Below are 23,545 nucleotides of genomic sequence, written 5' to 3' on the forward strand. Positions count from 1 at the left end.
ATTTAATGACCCTGTAGCAGTGGAGTTCTTTACTTGCATACCTCGGCCATATGTGAGCCTTACATGTATACCATTAATATGTGCTCCCTGGCCATGTGTGATCCTCAGAAATGTCTATTTATCCCAAAGATAGTATGTGGATCTGTAAAAGAGTGTGTTCAGTGTACTATTGCTGCTTTTCTTACTCTACAATTCCATTAAATGCTTAATTTTTTAAAAATTAAGACTTTTCACTTAATTTTTTAAAAAATAGTTATATAAGCAATAACAGTGAATGAGAATGGTTATAGTATTATGATGCATTGCCTCTTTTTTATATGTGTTTATACATATATATATATGCATTGCATATGTATGTATTATATACATATATATATATATATATATATATATATATCATGTTTTTTTACAGATTACTACAAATGTGAATTTTCTCCCTATGGTACCTCTGCATAATGTTAAATCTCCAACAGTTGAAGAATTGAAAACTTATACTTCTCAACTTGAGGACTTAAGCCAAGAAGCAAATGTTCTTTGTACACAGGTAAAAAGCTGCATGATATACATTCATAATATATGGGGTGGCAAGATGGCACAGTGGAGAGATTCCTGGACCTGGTGTCAGGAAAACCTGAATCAAATTTGACTTCAGACATTTATTAGCTGTGTGACCCTGGGCAAGTTATCAAAGCCTTTTTGCCTCAATTTCCTCATCTGTAAAAAATGAACTAGAGAAGGAAATGTCAAACCTCATCAGTATCTTTGTCAAAAACAACCCAAAAGGGGGTTATAAAAATTCAGACAAAACTGAAAAATGACCAACCAATAACATAATTAGACATGAGATAGAATGTTATAACCACTAAGTGAATATTATTTCTTTCATATGGGGTGGAAAGCAAGCTTTGTTTGGGCTGCTGGGCAGTAAGTTAGGAAGTTGGGGTGGGAAGGGAAAAAGTAGACTGGAAACTCCAACACTTGATAATAAAAATAATCTGAGGCATTTATATATAGACAATCAGTTTATAAAAGATTGATCCCTTTTTATATCAACAGGACAATGAGGATTGTCTGCTTCTTGTTAACTTACATATAAAGAGAACTCTGCAGGTTCTCCTTTTATGAATTTTTTTGCTCATGAAGATTTAACTTGAATCAATTTGTGCGTGTGGTTAGGGAAATATATGTTAATTTATATTAGACCTTACAACAATTTTTAAGAAACTGTATTAATTCTCAGACTTAACTTCAAGCAGCTAGGTGGCACATAGGATAAAGCACCACACCTAGAGATGGGAAGGCTTGAGTTCAAATCTAGATTTGATAACTTGATAGGTACTGTGACTCTGAGCAAATCAATTAACCACTGTGTGCCTTAGTTTCTTCATCTGTAAAATGGGGAAATTATTAGCACCTACCTCACCCACCCAGCCCCCAGGATTGTCAGAAGGATAAAATGAATTAATATTTGTAAGGTGCTCAGTATATAGTAGGTGCTAGCTATTGTTATCGTTAATGTTGTTATTTTCATTAGCTGCTTAGTAATGCTGAACCATCATGAAGAGCCCAGAAGATCTGGCTTCAAATTCTACCTCTGACACATACTGGCTTTGTGACCATAACCAAATCACCTAAATTTTCAATGCCCAAGCAATTCTCTAAGACTATCAATTATAAAAAGATACCAACCTTTGTTGGCAGAGGGAGTTAACTCATTCCTGTACCATATAGGTGCAAAACTGATTCCCTAACCACTATTCTTGTTTAATCATCTTCAATTATATTTGACTCTTTGTGACCGCATTTGGGATTTTCTTGGCAAATTTCTTGGCAAAAATATTGGAATAATTTGCCATTTCCTTTTCTAGCTCACTTTGTAGATGAGAAAATTAAGGCAAATGGAGCTAAATGATTTTCCCAGGGTCATATAACTAGAAAGTATCTGATGTTGGAGTTGAACTCAGATTTTCCTGATTCTAGGCCCAGCACTCTGTCTACTGTACCACCCTCCTATTCTGTCTAACAATCAATTAATGTTTATTTCCTTAAACTTTCCTCAGATTTGAAACATACTTTTTTTTTTTTTTACTTTTTTCCTTTTTTCAATTCAGGAAAACCTGACAGATGAATCCTCCGCAAATCTAGGTAAAAAAATATTTGATCTCCTTCTGAGTATTAGTCAATGTTTAAGCATTGTGGAAGAGATACTCCAAACCTCTGGCCTCTCTAGAGAGGATGCTACTGTACAGCAGGCCCACTATGAGGTTAGTCCTTTCTCTATTCTCTATGTGGTTATCATTTTATGACTCTAATCAGCTTGGTACATTTAGCAGGCAGGCACTCTTCAGTGTTCCTTCTTTCCTCTCCACCTTGCAGACCCTGTCTCTAGAACTGCAAAAACTTCACTCCACTATAACTAACAAAAAGGATGATCTTTTGAAACTGATAAGTCACCCTGGAAAGAACTCCAGTGTCTTTGTTGAGTGCTTTAATAACTTGCAAACACGACTTGAGCTAACTCAGACTGCAGCTGCTTCCAGAAGTCAATCCATGAAATCTGGGATAGACCATAATAGTGATTATCAGGTATTCATCATTCATTCATTCATTCAAGAAACATTTTATTAAGGATTTACTATAAAAACACTGGACTAGGTGGCCTGAGGAAATACAACGTTTAAATAAGGCACAATTAACAATCCCATGAAGTTTATAGTCTTATAGGAGAAAAGACAAAAATATAATCATGATCCAAATATGTTGTGATAAGTACAAATAAGGCACAAAATTTTTTTGTCTGAGGTTCAAAGAGGAAAGTCAAAAGCAACAGACAGAACAAGAAAGGCTTTTTGAAGGAGAGAGCTTTTAAGTGGAATTTGGGCTACAAAAGACAGATAGGAGTTTAGCAAGAAAAATGCAAAATGGAAAACAATCCAGACATTAGGGTCATGGTTGGGAGCTTAAAGTGTATAGAGGGCAACAAAAAGATGTCTTGAAAATAGATGTGATATATTGTATTTAACTTATACTTTAACATATTTAACATGTATTGGTCAAGGGGTGGGGTAAGGAGGGAAAAAGTTGAAACAAAAGGTTTTGCAATTGTCAATGCTGAAAAACTATCCATGCATATATCTTATAAGTAAAAAGCTATAATAATAAAAAAGAAAGAAAATAGATGTGAGATAGTATTTGACAAGGGCAGAAATTAGCTCAGTTTTGTTCCATCTCAACTATTCTGCAATTTAAATATATGTTGTGCTAATTTCACTATTATCTATAAGATTTACTTTTTTTTTTTTTTTCTACAAATGCCTTCTTTTCCTTGCAGAATCAAGTAAGGCAGTTGTATGACAAATTAATTGAGAAAAAATCCTTGATACAGCATTCCTTGAATGAAATTAGTAGTCAAAGCATTTCTGAACAACTCCAGGTAACAAAATCAAAGTAGCATTAAACTCTCTGAACCCTGAACCTATATCCTAGTCATTAGACCCATCTTAATTTAAATTCAACTCTCAGTGGGGGGGGAGGGAAGAAGGCTTCAATATTCTATGTTATCATTAAAATGAGTTTTGCATGACTACAATGTATAATTTGTATCAAATTGCTTGCCTTCTTAATGGGGAAGAAGGGGAGAAGGAAAGAATTTAGGATTTAAATTTGAAAAAAAAAGTTTAAATTATTTTTACATATAATCGGAGGGAGAAATAAAATATTAAGCTTAAAAAAATTTGTTATCTTTCCATTAGAAAGCAGATTTGTATGCTGTAAAACTTCAAGACTCTGAGGTCCAGGTAGCAAAACTGAGAGATGAAGGGGAAAGACTTTATTTACCTTACGTTTTAATCCAAGAAGTATATAAATTAGAGGTAAGTATTCTAAGAGAAAAGCACACACTGATTGGATCATCTAATCCATTGCTATATAAACCTCAACTGGACTTACCCCAAGTGGCAAACTTTTTCTTTATCTCTAATTACCTATCACCCTTTCTTCATTATCCATTACAAACTTTTTCCTCTCTCAAGTCCCCAATTTCTTCCTTGACCTCTCATCCCCCTCTTGTCCTCTCATCCCCCTTTTCACTCCCTTACCTCCTCTCTTCCCTCCTGTCCCGCCCTCCATTTCTCATTTCTAGTCTGCCTCCCCTCTTGTCAGCAGAGTCATTAAGACAGCAAGTAATTCAGTTTCACATTTATCAACCCTAGTTACTCTGCTCCTCCCAACCTTCTCAATAACATGCTTATTTCTACCTTGTGCTCACCAAACCCTCAATCTCTATCAGGCTTTGTCTTTTTTCCTTCCCATCATTATTCAAATCCTAGAAAGAGTGAACTTTTCTTATTACCTCTTCTTCACCTCCAATCCTTCACTTTCTAGAGTTTGACTTCTGTCTCCCTGCCACTTTGCTGGAATTGTTCTCCAAGGTCACCAATACCCTCTTTTTAAAGTTTTCATTTTTCCCCAAATAGAAAGAATATTCTTTCCTCATTCCTCATCCTCTTTGTTCTTTCTGCAGTATTTAATACTACACACCTACTTTCCCCCTTGTCATAGCTTTTTTTCCTTTCACTTTTGGGATACCCACCATTTTCCCTTCTACTCTATTTGACCTCTCCTTTGCTTAAGTCCTGTTCCTCTTAGCTGTGGATATTCACAAAGATTCTATCCTTACATTTCTTTTTTCCTGTCTTATATCTTATCTTCCATGAAAATCTCATCTACTCCATGGATTCAATAATCATTTCTATGAAGAAGATTACTATATCTCCATTTTCAGTTGCAACCTTCTGCCTTCTCCCTCTCCCTAAGGGTCAGTTCTATATTTTCAGTCCCCATTTGGCCACATCTCCATGTTGATGTTCTCCTAGCATGTCAAATTCATTATATCCAGAAAAGAATTTTTTTTATTTCTTCTAAAACCAACTTAACCATTTTTATTCTTCTTACCAACTTAACCATTTCTATTTATGGTGTGGTGCCTCTGCCTTGCCATTCAGCCAGGCTTAAAATTTTGTGTAAAATAAATCTATACACACTTTGATTTATCAGTTCTTTCTCTGGATGCAGATAGTACCTTCTTTAATATGTCATTTGTAGATAATTTGGGTATTTAGAATAGTCAAAATGACTTATTTACTCAAAGCTGTTCTTCAAACTGTTGGGAAAATGTATTTTAAAAATTTTAGTGACTCTCCATTTGCTTCTAGAGTTAAATATAAACTCTTTAGCTTTTCATTAAGTCTTTCTTGGTCTTATACCAGCCTACCCTTATACCATTATTTTATTTTATTTCTCCAGCTCCACAGGAGCAGACACAGTATGGCTAGCATGTCACTGGAATCAAAAAGACATTATTTCAGGAGGATTATTTTCATAAGACAAACTCCATTTATTGATGACTTATGCTACACCTGCGCTATTATCTCATTGCTTCCCAACATTGGGCAGATCATTTAGCCTCTCTCGGTTTCAAGAAATTGAACTATTTGGAAACTAAACTCATTTTCAGCTCTAAATCTATGACTATAAACCTTTATCCTACTTTATGTCTTTGGGTTCCAAATCCTGCCTTAAAAAGAGTTCTTAACTTACAGTGTATGAACTTTGTATTATAAATATTTTGGTAACAGTATTTCAATATGTTTGTTTTGTTCTTTTTTTTATTCTATGTCTTTTATTTAATGCTTTTAAAAACATTATTCTGAGAAGGGAGCCCATCATTTTTATCTGTCTTCTCAAGGGTTCCAGAACACACAAAAAGATTAATGAGAGCTTCTCATTTAACTTGATCCCAGAAGACTATCCTCTCTTTACCTTTTTGGATCATAGTTTTGGTCATGCTCTCTTCTTCTATTCTGTTTTTCTGGGCTTGTTAACTATTTTAATAATCAATACTAGTGAATAAGCCATCATTTTCCTACTGCATTCTGGCTTATACTAGCTCTGGAGCTATTCTCTATGCTTAGAACATTCTCCTTCCATATCTCTATCAGTGCCTGGCATATAGAAAGAGTTTAATAAATGTTGTTTGCCTGAGTATTGAAATCCTTCTCTTTCTTCAAGGTCTAGTTTAAGTGCTTCCTCCTCCATAAGCTTTATCTGATCCTCCCAATTAAAAGTTACCTCAACCTCCTCAAATTTTTAATACCATTTTGTTTAGATCTCTCTTTTGTCCCTAAAACATTTTGCATTGTTTGTTTTTATTCTTTCTTAGCTCTTATCCACACAAACTCTAGTTCCATTAGATTTTAATATTTTGAGGGCAGAGACTATCATTATTCATCCTTATATGTCTCATATAAACAGCATACCATGCACATAATAGGTATTTAATAAATATTTATTGAATTGAATAATAAAGGGTAACTAAAGGCTCTTGAATTGGCTGTTCTTGGTTTTATTGTATTGTGCTTTTAAAATAATATCAGTAAAAAGGTTGAAAACATTTGATTTATTTTTTTAGGATGTCCTTGATGATATGTGGAGACTTCTAAGAACCAAGAATGCTGAACTCAACAGCCCTTTCATCAGTGAAAGCCAACAAGAAGGATTGCTGCGAGGACTGGAAGAACTAGTGAATATTGGGAAAGAAAAACTTGGTCAGGACCAACAACAAGAAGTCAAAAATAAAACAGCTTTACAGGTTCAGTTGCAAAATCACAAGGTAAAACTGTGAAAGTAATTTTGAACAAGTTCTCTTCATCATCTAATTTTTTTTTAATTGAAAGCTCATTGTGGGAGAGGAGGTCTGAATCTCTACACAGAGCATTAATCTTCCTGTGTATAAAGAAGAAACTTAAAATGCTGGTTTTGCCATATCACATGTGTACACATGTGCATGCATATGCACACACACACCCCTATATATATATGTGTGTGTGTGTGTGTGTGTGTGTATATATATATATATATACACACACACATATACATACACTCAAAAAAACCACTTTGTTGATACAAGAACTTATACTGGACTTATAGAATCAAGATCAAGAAAATTCTCTTCTAGGGTTTTGAATTTGAGCCAATTTATTCCTTTTTTTTAATCTTGAAAATGAAAATCCATTGCTGACTCCATTATCATGATTCCTAACTGAGATCAATGTTTTGGATATTCAGAAGAGAGGGTTTTTTTTGTTTTTTTGTTTTGTTGGTTTTCTACAGTCATGCTTTCCTGCAGAACTATGGTATTCTCATAGAATGTACTTAGCATTTTATTTTATTTTAAAATTTTTTCAGTAGTATTATTTTTCCAAATACATGTAAATATAGTTTAACATTCATTTTTGTAAGACTTTGTGTTCCAAATTTTTTCTCCCTCCTTCTGTTACCAGCCCTCTCCCCAGATAGCAAGCAATCGGATACAGGTTAAATATGTGCAGTTCTTTTAAACATATTTCCATATTTGTTATGTTGTGCAAAAAAAAAAAAAATCAGACCAAATGAGAAGAAATCACAAGAAAGAAAAAAACAAATAAACAAACCAAAAAAATATGAAAATGCTATGCTTTAATTCCCATTCAGTCTCCATAGTTTTCTTTCTGAATGCAGATGGCATTTTCCATCCTAAGTCCATTGCATATGTTGAGAAGACCCAAGTCCATCCCATTTGATTATCACATAATTTTGTGTCCAGTGTTCTCTTGGTTCTGCTCACTTAACTCAGCATCAATTCATGTAAGTCTTTCCAGGCTTTTCTGAAATCAGCCTCTTCATCATTTCTTATAGAACAATAAAATTCCATTACATTCATATTCCATAACTTATTCAACCATTCCCTAACTGATAAGCATACATGCAATATCTAATTCTTTGTCACTACAAAAACTGCTTCTACAAACATTGTTGCATATGTGGGTCCTTTTTCCTCTTTTATGATCTCTTTAGGATACAAACCTTTGAGATTGGTAGATCAAAGAGTATGAACAATTTTATATGTGATTAGCATTTTAAATAGTAAGAACAATTGGAGTTCAGAGATTTATTGTCCTGTAATCAGATTACATTTTTGTTTTTGTGTTGTTGTTAATGCTCAAATAATTTAGTTGAACATATTATTAAGTAAATATTATGTGGAAGGCATTGTAGTACTAAGTCTTGGGAATACAATGATAGCCATGGCATAAATGACATAAATCGCTGCAAGGACAATTATAATCTAATTAGGAGGAAAGATACCCATAATGGTGACAATCAGACAAAGTACTATTAAAATTTTGAAAAGATAGATTGTTTTCAGATGGGAAATACGGTCAGAAACTCTAAGGGCCCTTTTCATACAAATGTAAACTGTAGCTACACATAGCAGAAATGCAAACTTTAAATACTAAAAAAAAAACAACAAACAAACAAACAAAAAAAAACCACTTGCTTTTCACAGGTTTTTTTCCAGAAGCTTGTTGCTGATGTCTTTCTGATCCAAGAATACTCTAAAAAAGCTCTGCCTTGTTTATTACAAAATAAAGAAAAATTTTGGGAAGAGAAGGTAAAAGAAATAAAATTGCTGGAACAACAAGCTTATCAATATGGCACAAAACTGGAGAATCTGTTACAGGTATGATGTTAAATAAGGATAAATCTATAAATAAGACTAATTTGAACTAATCTTCATTAGTAATATTGCCAATTTTCTACTGTGGTAACTGAGTACTATATTTTAAAACATGGTTATAAATCTATTCCATAACAGTGAATGTGTAGTATAGCTGGGAAATGTGCCTTAGAAAACCTCAGTCCAAACCATGTTCTGACACAGTGACTGTGTCACTTAACTTCTGTCAGGACTAAATAACTCCCTAAAGTTATATGTTGCAGAAAAAGTATCTGCATTGGTATTCATATACTCATCAGAGTTCTATCTACCAATGAAATCACAAAGCTAGCTCCTGTGTCTCTGAAAAAAATTTTTAATTATTCTATTAATTTTTCCAATACTGAGCCTAGAATGACCAATTTTATATCAACGATATAGCAATGAAAAGAAAGTGATTTATCAATAAGCAACAGTTTAAAATTAGGAAAGAATAAGAACTTAGAATCTCTAATCTTGTTCGAACTGTGAGTGCTACCAATCCACTGAGGAGGATATCTTATTCACATTTTCATTGTCCTTCAGTTGTTGGGTTTTTTCATATATGAATTGAAAATGTTTGTGCTTGAATAAACAAAATTAAGTCTTTCCATTGTATTGGGTCCTTCTTCAAGAAAACAGTCATCATTCCTATGCCAAATCATATTCAATTTTCTGGATCTTTAGGAAAGAAAGTTTTAAATGCAAAATAGTTATTAGCATATACAACCATATAATATTACTGTAATATAGAGTTCATATAATGTTACTGTCAAGTTGTTTTGTGTTTTTTGGGTATGACAGAACTTAACAATATCAGCCTATCTACAACTTGACAGATAAGTCTTAGAAAGCTGGCGAAGGCTGGAAGACATGAAATGATTTGTTGACATTCATCCAACTGGTTTCAGGGGCAAAATTTGAATCTATTTATTCTTCATTCTGTGGACCATAGCATAGTATATAGAGCAACTGCCCTGAAGTCAGGAAAAGCCGAGTTCAAACCTGGCCTTGGACACTTACTAGCCATGTCATTTAATTTATTTACCTTATCTGTATAATAAGCTGCAAAAGGAAATGGCAAACCCACTACAGTACCTTTGCCAATAAAATCCAAAATGGTATCACAAAGAGTTGGACATGACTGAAATGACTGAACAACTACTTTCTAATCCTAAATCTAGCAAACATTATGCTTCTTTTATTTGGACTTTGCTCAAGAAATCCTTTGTAATTCTGGTAAATTCCGTGGCTGAGCATAGTCCATTTAATTTATTCTTACATTTTTCTGTTTTCTAAATGATTACAACTTACAAATTGAACTCTTATCATCTTAGTATACAATGTGCATGTCAGTGACATGACTAATAAAGTGGAATCAGTTTAATTTTTTTGAAATGTTCACCATGTTCAGAGCCTATCAGATTCTATATATACATGTAAGGTTTCCAAGTAAAGTTTCTTGTACTGTCTCAATAATAAACCATTTTTTTCCAATAAATTTTCCCAGTCCTGTCATGTACCACCTTCACAGTGGCAAATATTGACTTACCTTGGAGAATCTTGTTAAATGATTCATTAAATTTTACTACTTTATTTTTCCCAAGAAATGCGAGCACAAAAGCTAGTCATCTTTATATTGTTCTTCTTGCTTTTTTGTTCCTTTTTACTTGTGCTCATTATGATTATTGTAAGCCACTTAGTATCCTTTAAAATATTTTTTATTTTTTGAGGCAAATTAGGAAGCAACTCAATCAATTTCTTTATTTCAACAAGTAATCAACAAGTATCAACTTCTCTGAGACAGATCTGTAAAGTTTTTCAGCTTCAACTTCCATAGGCCTTCTGGTTTCACATATAGCAATTTTAAGATCTGTGTAGTTCAGCTACTGACAACTTTGTCAATTAGTTGATCATAGGACAGAGATTTAACATTTAGAATACCAACAGTTAAATTGAAGTTTAAGATAATCTAAAATTTTTATAATTTGAAATATGTTCTGCTCTCTCTTTTTTACTATTCATCATCAATATGGAATTAAAAAGAATTCACCCAAGACTGAAGATTGATTTATAATTTTCTGTGTTTCATGCATTACTGTAGCTGGACATCAATTAGTAACTAGCCTGCTATTTACAAATTTCTGAACTTATTTTAGCTGGTCTTTACTCAGAGCATACTAGACAGCCTTCCAGTTTTATTGAACCAGCCAAAGCTTGTATTTATCTTGAACTGTCTTTAAAATAGTAGGGCTACTTCCATGCCACAAGGAGACCTCTTTGGTGAAATCAATAAGCATAATAGCACTTATGTTTCAGGAATTGTGGTAGGCAGTGGGGCTCCAAAGAGAAAATAGAAATAGCATTTGCCCTCAAGGAGTCTACATTCTCTTGGGGAGCTAACATAAGTAAAGAATTTGTATTATATCCTATAATAAAAGGTTGTCACTAGAACTTTGTGAGCAAGGGAATGACATAGTTTGACCTGTGCTTTAGAGATATTACTATAGTAGCTGCATCGTAGTTAATGCAATAATGTAATAATGAAAGAGGTGATAACAGCCTGGTCTGGGATGGGATCACATGAGTAGAAAAAAGGCAATAAATATAAGAAATTAAAGAAAATATTTACATTGGGATTTAAAAAATAAATACATATAAATTTTCCTCTAGCGTATGTCACAGTCCTTGCAAAATTCACTCCAAATTCCTATACTATCTTTGTCTTCAGTGTTCTTCAATGAAAATTCATGTTAAGAGTTGTCTCCTACAGCATTACCAGATCCTTAGCAGCCAAAGAAATATTAAATTATATTCCATAAACTGGATATACTAAATCAAAAAAGTGAAGAATATTTTAGAAGGATTTTCTTTTATTTAAAAAAAAACAAAAACAAACAAACAACTTGAGTAGAAAAAAAGGAGGGTGAGAGCACTTAGAACATTCTCCTAATCAGAATATCTCATTCTCTAAGCACTTTAATTACCGTATTACATTTAGATCCCTTGCTACACATGTATAAACCATGTAAAATTGCTTGCTTTTTCAATGGGGGAAGAGAAATATTGAGAAAATTTGGAGTTCACAATTTGAAAAAATGTTAAAATTGTTTAGATATAATTGAGAAGGAAAATAAAATATTTAATAAGATTTTTTTAAAGAATAAAAATTTTAAGTTCTTCCCATCTCTGCTTTATCTTCTGCATTTCAACCCATGACTCCAATGACTTTCTATTATGCACTGAATAAGATTCACAATACTTTTTGCCATTCAAGACTTTTTCACAATCAGAACAACAAAACAATTCTTAAAATACTCTTTTTAAAAAAGCATTTATAGGGATTCATTGTATTCTATACACTAGCTAACGCTAATATTGACTTGTTTAATCTGTTAAAATTTTTATTCTAAAACTAATTTTCTTACTGCTGTGATAACATTCTGAGAAAAAGACTTACTGATTTTGACTTTCTTTGATTCTCTAGGAATGGAAAGAATTTGATGAAAACTATGAATCCCTTGAAAAAGACCTGGAAATTCTTGGATCTTCCCTACCATCCACAAGTCTAGTGGAAGAGACAGAGGAAAGATTAATGGAAAGGATTGCATTTTATCAGGTATCATTTTTCTGCTTACATTTTCAAAAAATAAGATTATCCTCTCTTTTTTGGAAAGTGGATTCATTTTATGGATTGTTTTGAATCAGTAGAACACTATTTATAATGTGGATCATAAGTACTGAGATTTAGATCCACTGAATTCTAGATCACATCATACACTCAGACATAGTCACAACCTCTCGAGACTTCACTTTTCTGATAAATAAAATGAAGAGGTTGGTGTAAAAATCCCTTCCAGTTCTAAATCTCATAGTAAAATTCCTTAAAAATTTGCCTAAGAGTAGGCAGCTGCTTATGCCTTGTTACTTGATTTAAATAAAAAGTTATGAAACATTACTTTTAACTTTTAGCCAGTTGCATTGAGTCATTTCCTGCATTTAAATTACATTGGTTGAAAAGAATAAAGACTAAGAATTTATATAAGTATAGCTTTGGGCATCTTGCTACTAATAGTATAATAGAAATTTTAATTAGGTATTTTTACTCAAACAACAATTTGAAGACACAAGCTTTAGAAATTTTGATTTTTGTTCACTTCAAAATGCTCATTTGTACCTAAGGAATGATATTTAAATATGGTTAACAAATATCCTTTTTTTTTTTTTAAGCTAAAAGTAGATTTGTGGCCTGCACAGATTGTAAAATGAAAGCAAGACATACTCAGCAGGGCTCTGTTTATCATGTTGAAGATGCAGGGTTCCAGAAGAAATATTTATGAAAGGACATCACCACATTTTATGGGGTTTAGATGGCCTGGAAATCTAATAGTTGGCCTCTGTTACATTTTCAGTTTTATTATGTTGTCACTGATTTTCAAGTAAACTTGATCTTTTGAACTAAATTAACTCGAGGGACTAAAGAGGTACCATTCTGTGGACTACAAGAATTATAATTTTTAAATTTTATTTTATTTTTAATTTATAGATTAAAACAAGCATTTCCAAAACATAGTATATTTTAAAAGATGATTGTAATGAAACTTGCAAACATACAACAAAATTATCATGTAAATAAGAATTAGAGCTTAACAATAGATCCCATTTTGAGGCACATTGAAACAAAAGATAGAAATTTTCAATAGTCATGTCATGATTATTTCCCTATAGGTGATGTATCTCTTAAAACTATCAGTTATGTCATTTAGTTTGTGTTTGTCCAAGAAAATGAGGAAATCTTTTCTAGTTGTGTGACTTCGAGCATATCCCTATATCCATTGTAGTTTCTTAATCTGTGTAAAGGAGGATAATAACATGAGACTGGTGACCTTGAATGTCATGGCGTCACCTCCCTGATGGAATGATTCTCTTTGTGTAGGAAGGACAAACAACAACAACAATGGGAATAATAATAATAATACCACCTACTTTCCATCTATCCACATACCTATTCATGTGAGGATAAAATGAGATATTATTTTTGAAGCACTTTGCAAACTTAAAGTCCTACATAAATGCACTATAATGTTATCATTATTATCATCAGAAAGCCAGGAAGACCCAAGTTCAAACTCAATTACTGATATTTGAGAGTTGCAATAATTTTTTATGGCTACTTAGTCCAACCTATACATGAGAGGAATCCTCACCTTAACATTCCTGACACATATTGGGCAAAACACTTAACTTCTTCCAGTGCTTCAGACAACTCTCTTAAATCTTAGGTGCAGATGTTAACCTGCATTGGCAGAGGGAATTTTCTTGCCTGGAAATTTTCTCTACCAATGAAAGAAACATTCTAGTCTTCTTACCCTATCCAATTAATGTCAGAACATTGAATTATACATTACATATATTTATCAAGCAGAAATTTCTTTATTTAGCAAATGTTTGTTGTATCAAGTTAAGTACTTTAGGGGACATAGTAGATAGAGTCCAGGCCTGGTGTCAGGAAGACCAAATTCAAATGCATCTTTCTAGCTATGTGACCCTAGGCAAATCATACAACTCTGTTTGCCTCAGTTTCCTCATCTGTAAAATGAACTTGGGAAGAAAATGTCAAAGCACCTCATTAACTTTGCCAAGAAAACCCCAAATAGGGGGTCACAAAGAGTCAGACCGAAATATCTGAACAAAAGGTATTTAATATAACAAACATTTGTTAAACACTTGATATGTATGAACTTTGGTAGTGATCCAAAGATTTAAAAAAGAATTATCTCTAGCTTCAAAGAATTTAGTCTAAAAAGAGATATGAGATGTACTACACAAGTAAATATTATATAAGATAGAAGATAAAGTCAAAGGAAGGATTGAAACAAAGGACTACGTAGGCACTCATCTTATCAAATAGGTGACCTGTTCCATTTGTGGGCAACTCTAACACTAGCTCTGGTTTCCCAGTGAAAACTACTCTCAAGAAGAATGTTGCAGAAAAGATTCATGTGTCAAGTGAAAATTACCAAGAAGTGACCTCTGCAATCTCTTCCAATTCTAGGCTGCTGTGATTTGAAAAAAAGAGAACTGGATTTACAGTCATAGAAGTTCACATTCTTGCTGTATATTTCCCAGCTGTATGACCTGGATCAAATTATTTAATCTATAGTGTTTAATTTTCCCCATATACAAAATGGAAATAACAATAATATTTGCACTCCCCATTTTAAAGGATTATTATGACAGATGGAAGAGATAAAATGATGGATACAAAGTACTTTGTAGACGGAAAAGGTACTCAGGGAATCAACAAGAATGTATTAAGCATATATGTGCCAAGCATTATGCTAAATGTCTATGAAACAAAAAAATTAAAAAAAAAAACAGATCCTGCCCTCAAAGAATTCACACTCTAAATAACATTTAAATATCTAGGTATATATAGTTGTTAGATGGTAAGCTCCTTGAGAACAGGGACTGTCTTTTGTCTCTTTTTATATATTGAATGCTTAGCACAGTGGCACATTGAGATGTTTTTTTGTTTTGTCTTTTAGTCTTCTCTGATTCTTTGTAACCCCATTTGAGATTTTCTTTATAAGAACACTGGAATAATTTGCCATTTCTTTCTCCAATTTATTTTACAGATGAAAAAACTCAGGCAAGGCAAGTCAAGTGATTTGCCTAGAATCACACAGCTAGGAAATGTCTGAGCCCAGATTTGAAATAGGGAAGCTGAGTTTTCCTGCCTTTAGGCATGGTACTCTATCCACTGCACTACCTATCTGCCTGGAACATAGGAGCTTAATGAGTGTTGGATAGATACAGAGTAGCTGAAATAATGTTGGGGAAATGTTGGGGAAAGGTATTAGGAACTGAAAGGATTAAAAAAAAGGCCTTTTATAGAAGGTAAGATTTAAACTTAGTCTTGAAGAAAACCATGGAAACCTAAAATACAGAATTGAAGGCGAGATCATTTCATGTAGGAAGAAAAGTGCAAAGGCAAGAAGATATGAGAGAGCCCTGTGCTAAAAAAAAAAAAAAGGAGGTTTAGTAGATTAACCCCAGAAACACATTCTCTCTAACTCATTCACATATGTGTATGCGCAAAGATTAAAAGTATCCAAGAGCTTGTTGTCAAACCTGCTCTAAAATGTAACACGTTCACCACCATTTTCCTTTCTCATGTCAGAGAGGTATCTATTTGTTATTTTTGCCCAGTCTAATGATCTCATCTCCATTTGTAAACTACACTCTCTCTTCTCCCTTTCTCTAGATCAAAGCTTCTTAAACTGTGGTTTACAACCCCATATGGGATCACATTACTGAATATGGAGGTCATGAAATTGTTCTATTATCAGTAAATATTTGTATACCTATTTTATATGCCTATACACCCAGATCATGTAAAAATTTCTTGGGTGAAAAGAGGTTGTGAATGGGGAAAAGTTAAAGGGATCTTGCTCTAGATCACAAAACTCCTTCATGTTATTGTTGGTTCTTCCTCCTTTTCCCTAGTTAACCCTTCTATTCTCTAAGACCTCTCTAGGTACTTTTTATTCCAACCACTTGCATCTTCCACTACATATTTATAATCATCCTCTCTAATCTTCAATCTGTCCCTGAATACTTCTCCCTTCCTTGCTGCTTGTAGACATATTCAAATCTCCTTTGTATTTAAAAAGAAACAAACCAAACCAACCGTCACTTGACTCTACTGTCTCCTCAAATTATTTTCTGTCTCCCCTCCTTTTCAAACTTAGGAAATAGAGACTATACTCATTCCTCTCTTTCAATCAAGCCTCAACCCTATGGGAGTTGAATTACAGATTTCATTGGTATAGATATAGGAAACTCCCTTTATCAATGAAGGCTGGAGTCTTTCAGCAACTTAATTTAGAGAATTCCCTAAAAGAGTGAAAGATTAAATGATCTGACTAGGGTTAAACAGCCAATATGTGTCAAGGAATTCCTGATTTCATGGCCAGCTCTTTTATACTTTATTTCTCCTTTTTTATTTATGTCAAAGAAAGCAAATCATATAATAGTTGTAAATTTTCAAAGTATGTGCTCTCAATCATTTTTTCCCATTAGACATAATGGTTTTCTCTTTTTCTCTTCTCACCTGTATAAATCCTTTCTCTTTTTCCAAAGATCTAACACAATCATTCTCTTCCACAAAGCTTTTCCATTTCCTAAGATTTGCCTGATCACACTCTTTTCCCTGAATCAGTGCATCACTTAGAGGAAGCATTGCACAATGAGTAGAATAACAGTTTATTTTTTCTGTTATTTCCTATATGCTACTATAATCTTATACTCTTAACTTTTTGAAGAGAAGAATGAGGTTTTATTCTTCTGTATCCCACACAGTTCTGAGGACTAAATAGCTGCTCAATAAATACTCACAAATTAGTTTACTGATCCTGTAACTTTACTTTTCTTAGCAAATCAAAAGGAATATAGATGAAAAACATACCAAACTTTACCAGACCACAAGTGAAGGAAAACACCTAGCGACTACTGTGAGTTGTCCTGAGCTGGAAAGCCAGATTGCAAAGCTAGAAGAACAATGGTTGGCTTTAAACAAAAAAGTTGACCATGAACTACACAGACTTCAAACCCTTCTCAAGCATCTGGTCAGGTATGCCTTCTTAAAGCTTCATTAGTTGCAAAAACTATTTGGGATAAGGGTATTTCAGAAATTCTGCCATCCCAAAATTTCTTCATCTTAATTTTTTATATATTTTTATTTGGTATTATAAACCTGTCATGTAAAAAAAGAAAAAAAGATTGTTCTCATAAGTTCATTTCATTTTTTTTGCCACTTGTACAGAGGTGTTAGTCACTTTAATTGTAATAAAGTTCTCTAATTTCTCTAATCAACAAAGAAGCATTTTTAAAAAGGTAAAAATAATAAAGCTATCATGTACTCATAGCTGTGAGTCATGAGATTAAACCAAAATCTAGGAGATAGTTATTTTTTTAAACATCAAGAATACCTTTTGAGCTAGTGTGTATATGTTAAGAAATATTACCTTTGAAGACTATTATTTTACTCTTATCTCTGTTGAGATAAAGTTAGTGAGAGTGAGTACAAATGTAATGTCCCTAGCTACCTTTGCTTTTGACTCAGAATGAAAGTAGAGACTTGGGGATAAGGGCTCTTGAGCTTTTTGTATAGACTGGTCAGATTAATTGTTTTCACTGAAGTCCTGTTGGTGGGTAGCCATATGGTTTCCATGAGGCTTGAACCTTTGGAATCAGTATTTTCCTTCTGGGAATAACCCTAAGGGGTTCCTCTGAGAGAAAAATAGTTTCCTTTAAATCAAGGGATACCTGATCTTTCACAAAATTGTTCTTGTCTATAGTACTTTGTAAACTAAGGTCCCATCCTTGTTAACTCAAAATCTCCCCCATTTCTTATTTTTTTATTTGATTTTGTTTGTTGCAATTAACAGAAATCAGATTTCTTCCCCTTCTATTCCCACTTTCCCATTGAAAAGTAAAATAAAAACAAAGCCTTTGTAATATCTGCAGTCAAACAAAACAAATTTCCAAATTGGCTATGTCCAGAAGTATGTCTCAATCTGCATTCTGGGTCTTTAATCTTTCTGGCAGAAGAGATAGAATTTTCATTCTTCTGGAATTGTGATTGGTCATTGAATTGATTAATTTTTAATTCTTTCAAAATTATTTGTCTTTACATTGTTGTTATGATACAAGTTGTTTTCCTGGTTCTGCTCATTTCAGTTTGTATCAGTTTATATGAACCATCCCAAATTTCTTTGAAATTATCCACTTTGTTATTTATCATATCACAATAACATCCCATTAAATTCATATATCTTAACAGTGAGCCTAATGCCACCACCCTATTAGTTCAGGTTTGATGTTGGGATGAAATGAGGTGCTCAAAAAGTATTGAACTGTGAGGATATACAAGAAGGGATACAAAAATACTTAGTTTCTGGGGATGCAGTCCCTCTCATCTTCATATGGAAACAAGGTATGGTGATTCATGTGGTTCCCCCAAGGCAGAGGGGCCATGTAGATGGGACTTTTTATGCCCTTTGGTGACCAGGAAGCTGCATCAAGGGAGGAAGCAGTCAATCAATTCCTAGGGAGAATTTTGTCATCTTTTAGGGAAAATATCCCAAATAAAGAAAAAGTAGGGAATCCTGGTCCTATCACAACATACTATAATTTGTTTATCACTTTCTCGGATGATGACCTCCTCCCTTTTATTTCTAGCTTCCTGCAACCACAAAAAGGCATATAAACAATTTTATACATAATAGGTCCATTTCCTTTCTTTGATCTTTTTGGTCTAGTAGTGATATCACTGAGGCAGAGGGTATATATAGAGGTGAGTAACTTTTGAGACTTCATTCCAAATAGCTTTCCAAAAGGATTGAACCAATTCTGAACTTTACTAATAGAGCATTAATGTACCTGTTTTCTCATAACTCTTCTGACGTTTGTATGTTGATATTTTATAAATTTTGCATTCTAATAGGTATGATATTAATGCAGCTTTGAGGTTTCATCTCTATTACTCATTTGGGGCAATTTTATAACTATTGATAACCCCCATTTTTTTTCCTTAGCCAACTACCTTTCATACCCTTTGGAGAATAGCTTTTATTTTTTATAAATTTGAATGAATTTCTTATATCATAGAAAAAAAGACTCTTTTTAGAGAAATTTGCAGCAAATATTTTTTCTCAGCTCTTTTTCTTTTCTAATTTTAGCTGCATTGGTTTCGTTTGTACTAAATCTTTTTTTTTTTTTAATTTTATGTAATCTAAACTGTCCACTTTCTGTGATCCTCTCTATTCCTTGTTTGATCATGAGCTCTTCCATTACTCCTTTTCTTTTATAGCAGAAGACTTAAGTTTTTTGAGTCGAAATATATAATAGCCTTTATCACCTTTATTTTCAATTATGAAAGTCTTCCTCCTTCCCCAAACTTTTTTCCATCATCCCTATTAACAATTAGGTACACACACACACACACACACACACACACACACACACACATACACATTCAGAAAGGATGAGGTAGATTTGATTCTATATGTGGTAGCATACAGCATTTTCCATACAGAATCAAGTATACATTCCTTAGTAAAAAGAAATGAAGGGACTATTAGGTACTTCTATATATTCATTGAGCAAGTGTTCATTGTACATAAGCCTTTAAAAAAACCAAACGTGTAACATATAGAATCATTATATAAGAGAAACAAACATGTTTTCTCATGACAGAATTTTGTTAAGTATTCCTTCTTTTCTTCTCATTTACCTCATCTTGAAAATACTCACATATTTATGTTATAAGATTTATTTAAAATTCTCTTAAATACCTTCAATAGGTCCTCTCATTATAACTGTCTAGCAAAATTTATAATTTATCAAAAATATTTATTTCTGATATGTAATTTCGTATAGATAAAGAAAGGAAACAATCTAGGCTATTGATCATTTTAGCCCCCTCTGTCTATGCTCTACTTAAATTTATCTAAGCATGTTATCAGACTGTAAATCAGCTGTTCAAAAGATCATAATGGATTACACACATGTTCATTCAGTGACCAAGATTTTTGTTGTATTTTTATTAATGTTATATCCTGCCATGATTTGGCCTGTAAATCCAGCCTTATATGGAGTATTACTGGGACTTATCCCAGTACTTTCTAAATTCTGCATCAACATTGACTAAAGATAATCCAGTCAATAAGGCTGCAGCTTCCCCAACCAAAAACTAAACTAAATTAACAATAAATCATTTAAATAATATATGTAATCATATTAAATAATATATACATTAAACTCCTCTAAATCAATCAACAAGCATTTATCAAGTGCTTACTATAATTCCAAGAACTGTGCTAGTGTTGGGGCTACAAAGAAAAGCAAAACTATCCCTGCCTTTGTGGAACTTACATCCTAATGAGAGAAAGAACACATAAATAAATAAACATATACAAAATGCATATGGAGCAGATGGCAGGTACCTCAGAGGGGAAGCTTCTCACTGCTAGACTTAGGGAAAATTGCCTTATTGTTATCCAGTCATTTCAGTGGTGTCTGACTCTTCCTATTCATCTTGGCAAAGATACTGGCATGTTTACCATTTCCTTCTCCAGCTCATTTTACTGATGAGGGTATTGAGGCAAGTGGGATTTAATGACTAACCCAAGGTTACTATTAAATAGCTAGTGTCTGAGACCAAATTTGAATTCAGGAAGATGAGTCTCTTTGACTTCAGGCCTATCATTCTCATCCACTCTTCTAACTCACTTCCCAGATTATGTTTTTAACTAACTATTGAAGCAAAGGATTCTGAGAAGCTAAGGTAAACGGGAGCATTCTAGGCTAGAGGAGCAGCCAATCAGTGCAAAGACATAGAGATGAGAGATGATAAATCATTGTTAAGTCCATTGTTAAGTGGCTACCAAGAGCCACTAAATTACTACCACTGATTACTTAAAAAGACTCAGTTCTAAAAACTAAAATTAAAGGAAACCTAATGCAGGATGAGTCAACTGAAGAAAGATTGGAAAAGTAAAAAGGGGGTTAGGCTGTGTGAAGACCTTTCAATGTCAGCCAGGGAGTACAATGGATAGAGCTCTGAAGTCAGGTCTGGAATCAGAAAGACATGAGTTCAAATCCAACAACAGACACTTATTTTTGTCGCTTAATTCCATTTGCCTCAGTTTCCTCATCTACAAAATGACCTGGAGAAGGAAATAACAAACTCTGTCTTTACCAAGAAAGCCCTAAATATAGAATCTTAAAAGAGTTGAGTGCAACTAAAAGGACTGAATAACAACAAACCTATTTGATCCTGGAGTCAATGGAATGATTCTTTGACCTAGTCTTTCCCAATGTGAGCTAATTACCATCCACATACCCCATAACCCATTTTGGTGAGTCTCCTCTCAGCTCAAGCCCTCTACCAACCTTCTTCTCTCCAGGAGAAGGGATTTCAAATCTATTCCACTATGTCCAGCTCAGCTGTATTATTTTAACAAAACAGACAAAATACTTTTAACTTCTCACTTAAATTACATACAAATTTTCAATTCTAGATGAATTACCAATCTATCTTTTTCCAAGCACTGAAATCACTGGGCTTGCACCCCTGACAAAACTTTGTTAGGAAAATATCTTTCTTCCTTTTCTTTTTTTCTTTCTTTCCTTTCTTTCCTTTCTTTCCTAAGGCAATTGGGGTTAATGACTTGCCCAGGGTCACACAGCATCTGAGACCATATTTGAACTCGGATCCTCCTGACTTCAAGACTGGTGCTCTATCCATTATGCCCCCTAGCTTCCCTGGAAAATACATTTCTATTGACATAAGATCACTAATCATTATGCATTTCAGCAGATACTCTTGTACATATTTGATGAGAAATACAAAGAATCTTTCTTGCCTCATCTCCATTTTTCTTTCTTAGTCCTTGTAACTAAGGTAAGCTACAATAAATAGTTGTATAGAACATCTTGGTCTCATCTGGGTTTGGAACATGAGCCATAAATTTTATATTATCTACCAGGCTAAGGAAAAAGTTGTTTGTAATGGGAAAGGATAAGGAATAAAGTTATACACTATGAAGATCACTTCATTTTCTAAATTAGAAAGGTAAATATATTGCATATAGTAGAATAAGAGGAAACAAATAATGAACCATGTTGTGGGGTGTCTTTTTTCTTTTGTTATTTTTATAGTTATAACAAGGATTCAGATGAATTAACCAAGTGGTTGGAATCAGCTCAGCAAACTCTGAATTACTGGAAGGAACAATCTCTTAATGTTTCTCAAGATTTGGATACAATTAGGAGCAACATAAATGATTTCTTTGTAAGTGATATAATAAAATGCTTGATATTTAATATTTATTTGAAAGGCTATTGAGAGAGCAGAGCTCTGAATTAAGAAGGTTGAAGTCTTACCTCTGACTCATTCTGCTAAGTTAGACAAATTACCTAAATCCTCAGTTTCTCAGGCAACCCTCTAAATTGCATTACATGTGCTGATTTACATTTTGTTCCTTGAAGTATTTTTAGTGGCACAGTGGATAGAACACTCAAATCTAGATTCAGGAAGACCAGAGTTAAAATCTAGCCTCAGATACTTGCTAGCTATGTGACCCTAGACTAGTCACTTAACCCTGTTTACCTCAGTTCCCCATCTGTAAAATGAATGAGAGAATGAAATGGCAACCTACTCTACCATCTCTGTCAAGAAAACCCTAAATGGGATCACAAAGAGTCAAACACAACTCAAACTATTACATAGCTACGTGCTGATTTACATACTTTTCCTTATTGGAAGTTCCCTGAATGGACAAAATCACTATTGAGGATGAAAAAATTAATTTTGTTAAAGAAAACTTAAGTGGACATTTTAGTATAGATAGACAAATGAATCTACTGACAATGAAAATGTATTCCTGACTCTAGGCCTGAGACTTGATCCATCTAGCGATTAGCTGCCTCAATGAAAATTGGTTAATAGTAATGATGTAATTCCAATTTAGAATTTTATAGTTTATTTGTTTTTTAAACAGAGCAAATGCAGTCTAAGCAGACACAGTACTATGAATATGTCTAAGTAAATGATATAAAACCCAGCCAGATTGTAGGCATATATTCACATACAAGAAATTAAGCAATGTTAATGAATTAAAGATTAGTTGATTAATTTGACAACATTGGATCAATCTATTTAATAATCACATTCCTGCTGAAAAATATCATGCTGTGGCTCTTTTCAGCAATGAGATGATTGAGGCTAGTTCCAATGATCTTCTGATGAAGAGAGCCATTTATATCCAGAAAGAAGACTGTGGGCATTGAGTCTAGATCACAACATAGCATTTTCATTATTTTTGTTAATGTTTGCTTGCATTTTGTTTTCTTTCTCATTTTTTCTTTTTGATCTGATTTTTCTTGTGCAGCAAGATAATT

The 23,545-nt window shown here is 33.3% G+C and overlaps 1 protein-coding gene across 5 annotated transcripts in view; it reads left to right on the plus strand.

Annotated features, from left to right (window-relative positions):
- SYNE2 (spectrin repeat containing nuclear envelope protein 2) overlaps nt 1-23,545 on the plus strand; it is a 385,421-nt gene that overhangs the window by 269,224 nt on the left and 92,652 nt on the right. For all 5 annotated transcript variants that reach the window (XM_074290333.1, XM_074290335.1, XM_074290334.1 and 2 more), the window contains 10 exons: nt 413-544; nt 2,112-2,264; nt 2,377-2,586; nt 3,332-3,433; nt 3,753-3,872; nt 6,470-6,670; nt 8,387-8,560; nt 12,063-12,194; nt 17,014-17,210; nt 22,304-22,436. In XM_074290333.1, the coding sequence (XP_074146434.1) occupies nt 413-544; nt 2,112-2,264; nt 2,377-2,586; nt 3,332-3,433; nt 3,753-3,872; nt 6,470-6,670; nt 8,387-8,560; nt 12,063-12,194; nt 17,014-17,210; nt 22,304-22,436 (1,554 nt within the window). The remainder of the gene's footprint in view (nt 1-412; nt 545-2,111; nt 2,265-2,376; nt 2,587-3,331; nt 3,434-3,752; nt 3,873-6,469; nt 6,671-8,386; nt 8,561-12,062; nt 12,195-17,013; nt 17,211-22,303; nt 22,437-23,545) is intronic.

The sequence above is a fragment of the Sminthopsis crassicaudata genome, chromosome 2, assembly GCF_048593235.1.
Source record: "Sminthopsis crassicaudata isolate SCR6 chromosome 2, ASM4859323v1, whole genome shotgun sequence".
Lineage (NCBI taxonomy): Eukaryota > Metazoa > Chordata > Mammalia > Dasyuromorphia > Dasyuridae > Sminthopsis > Sminthopsis crassicaudata.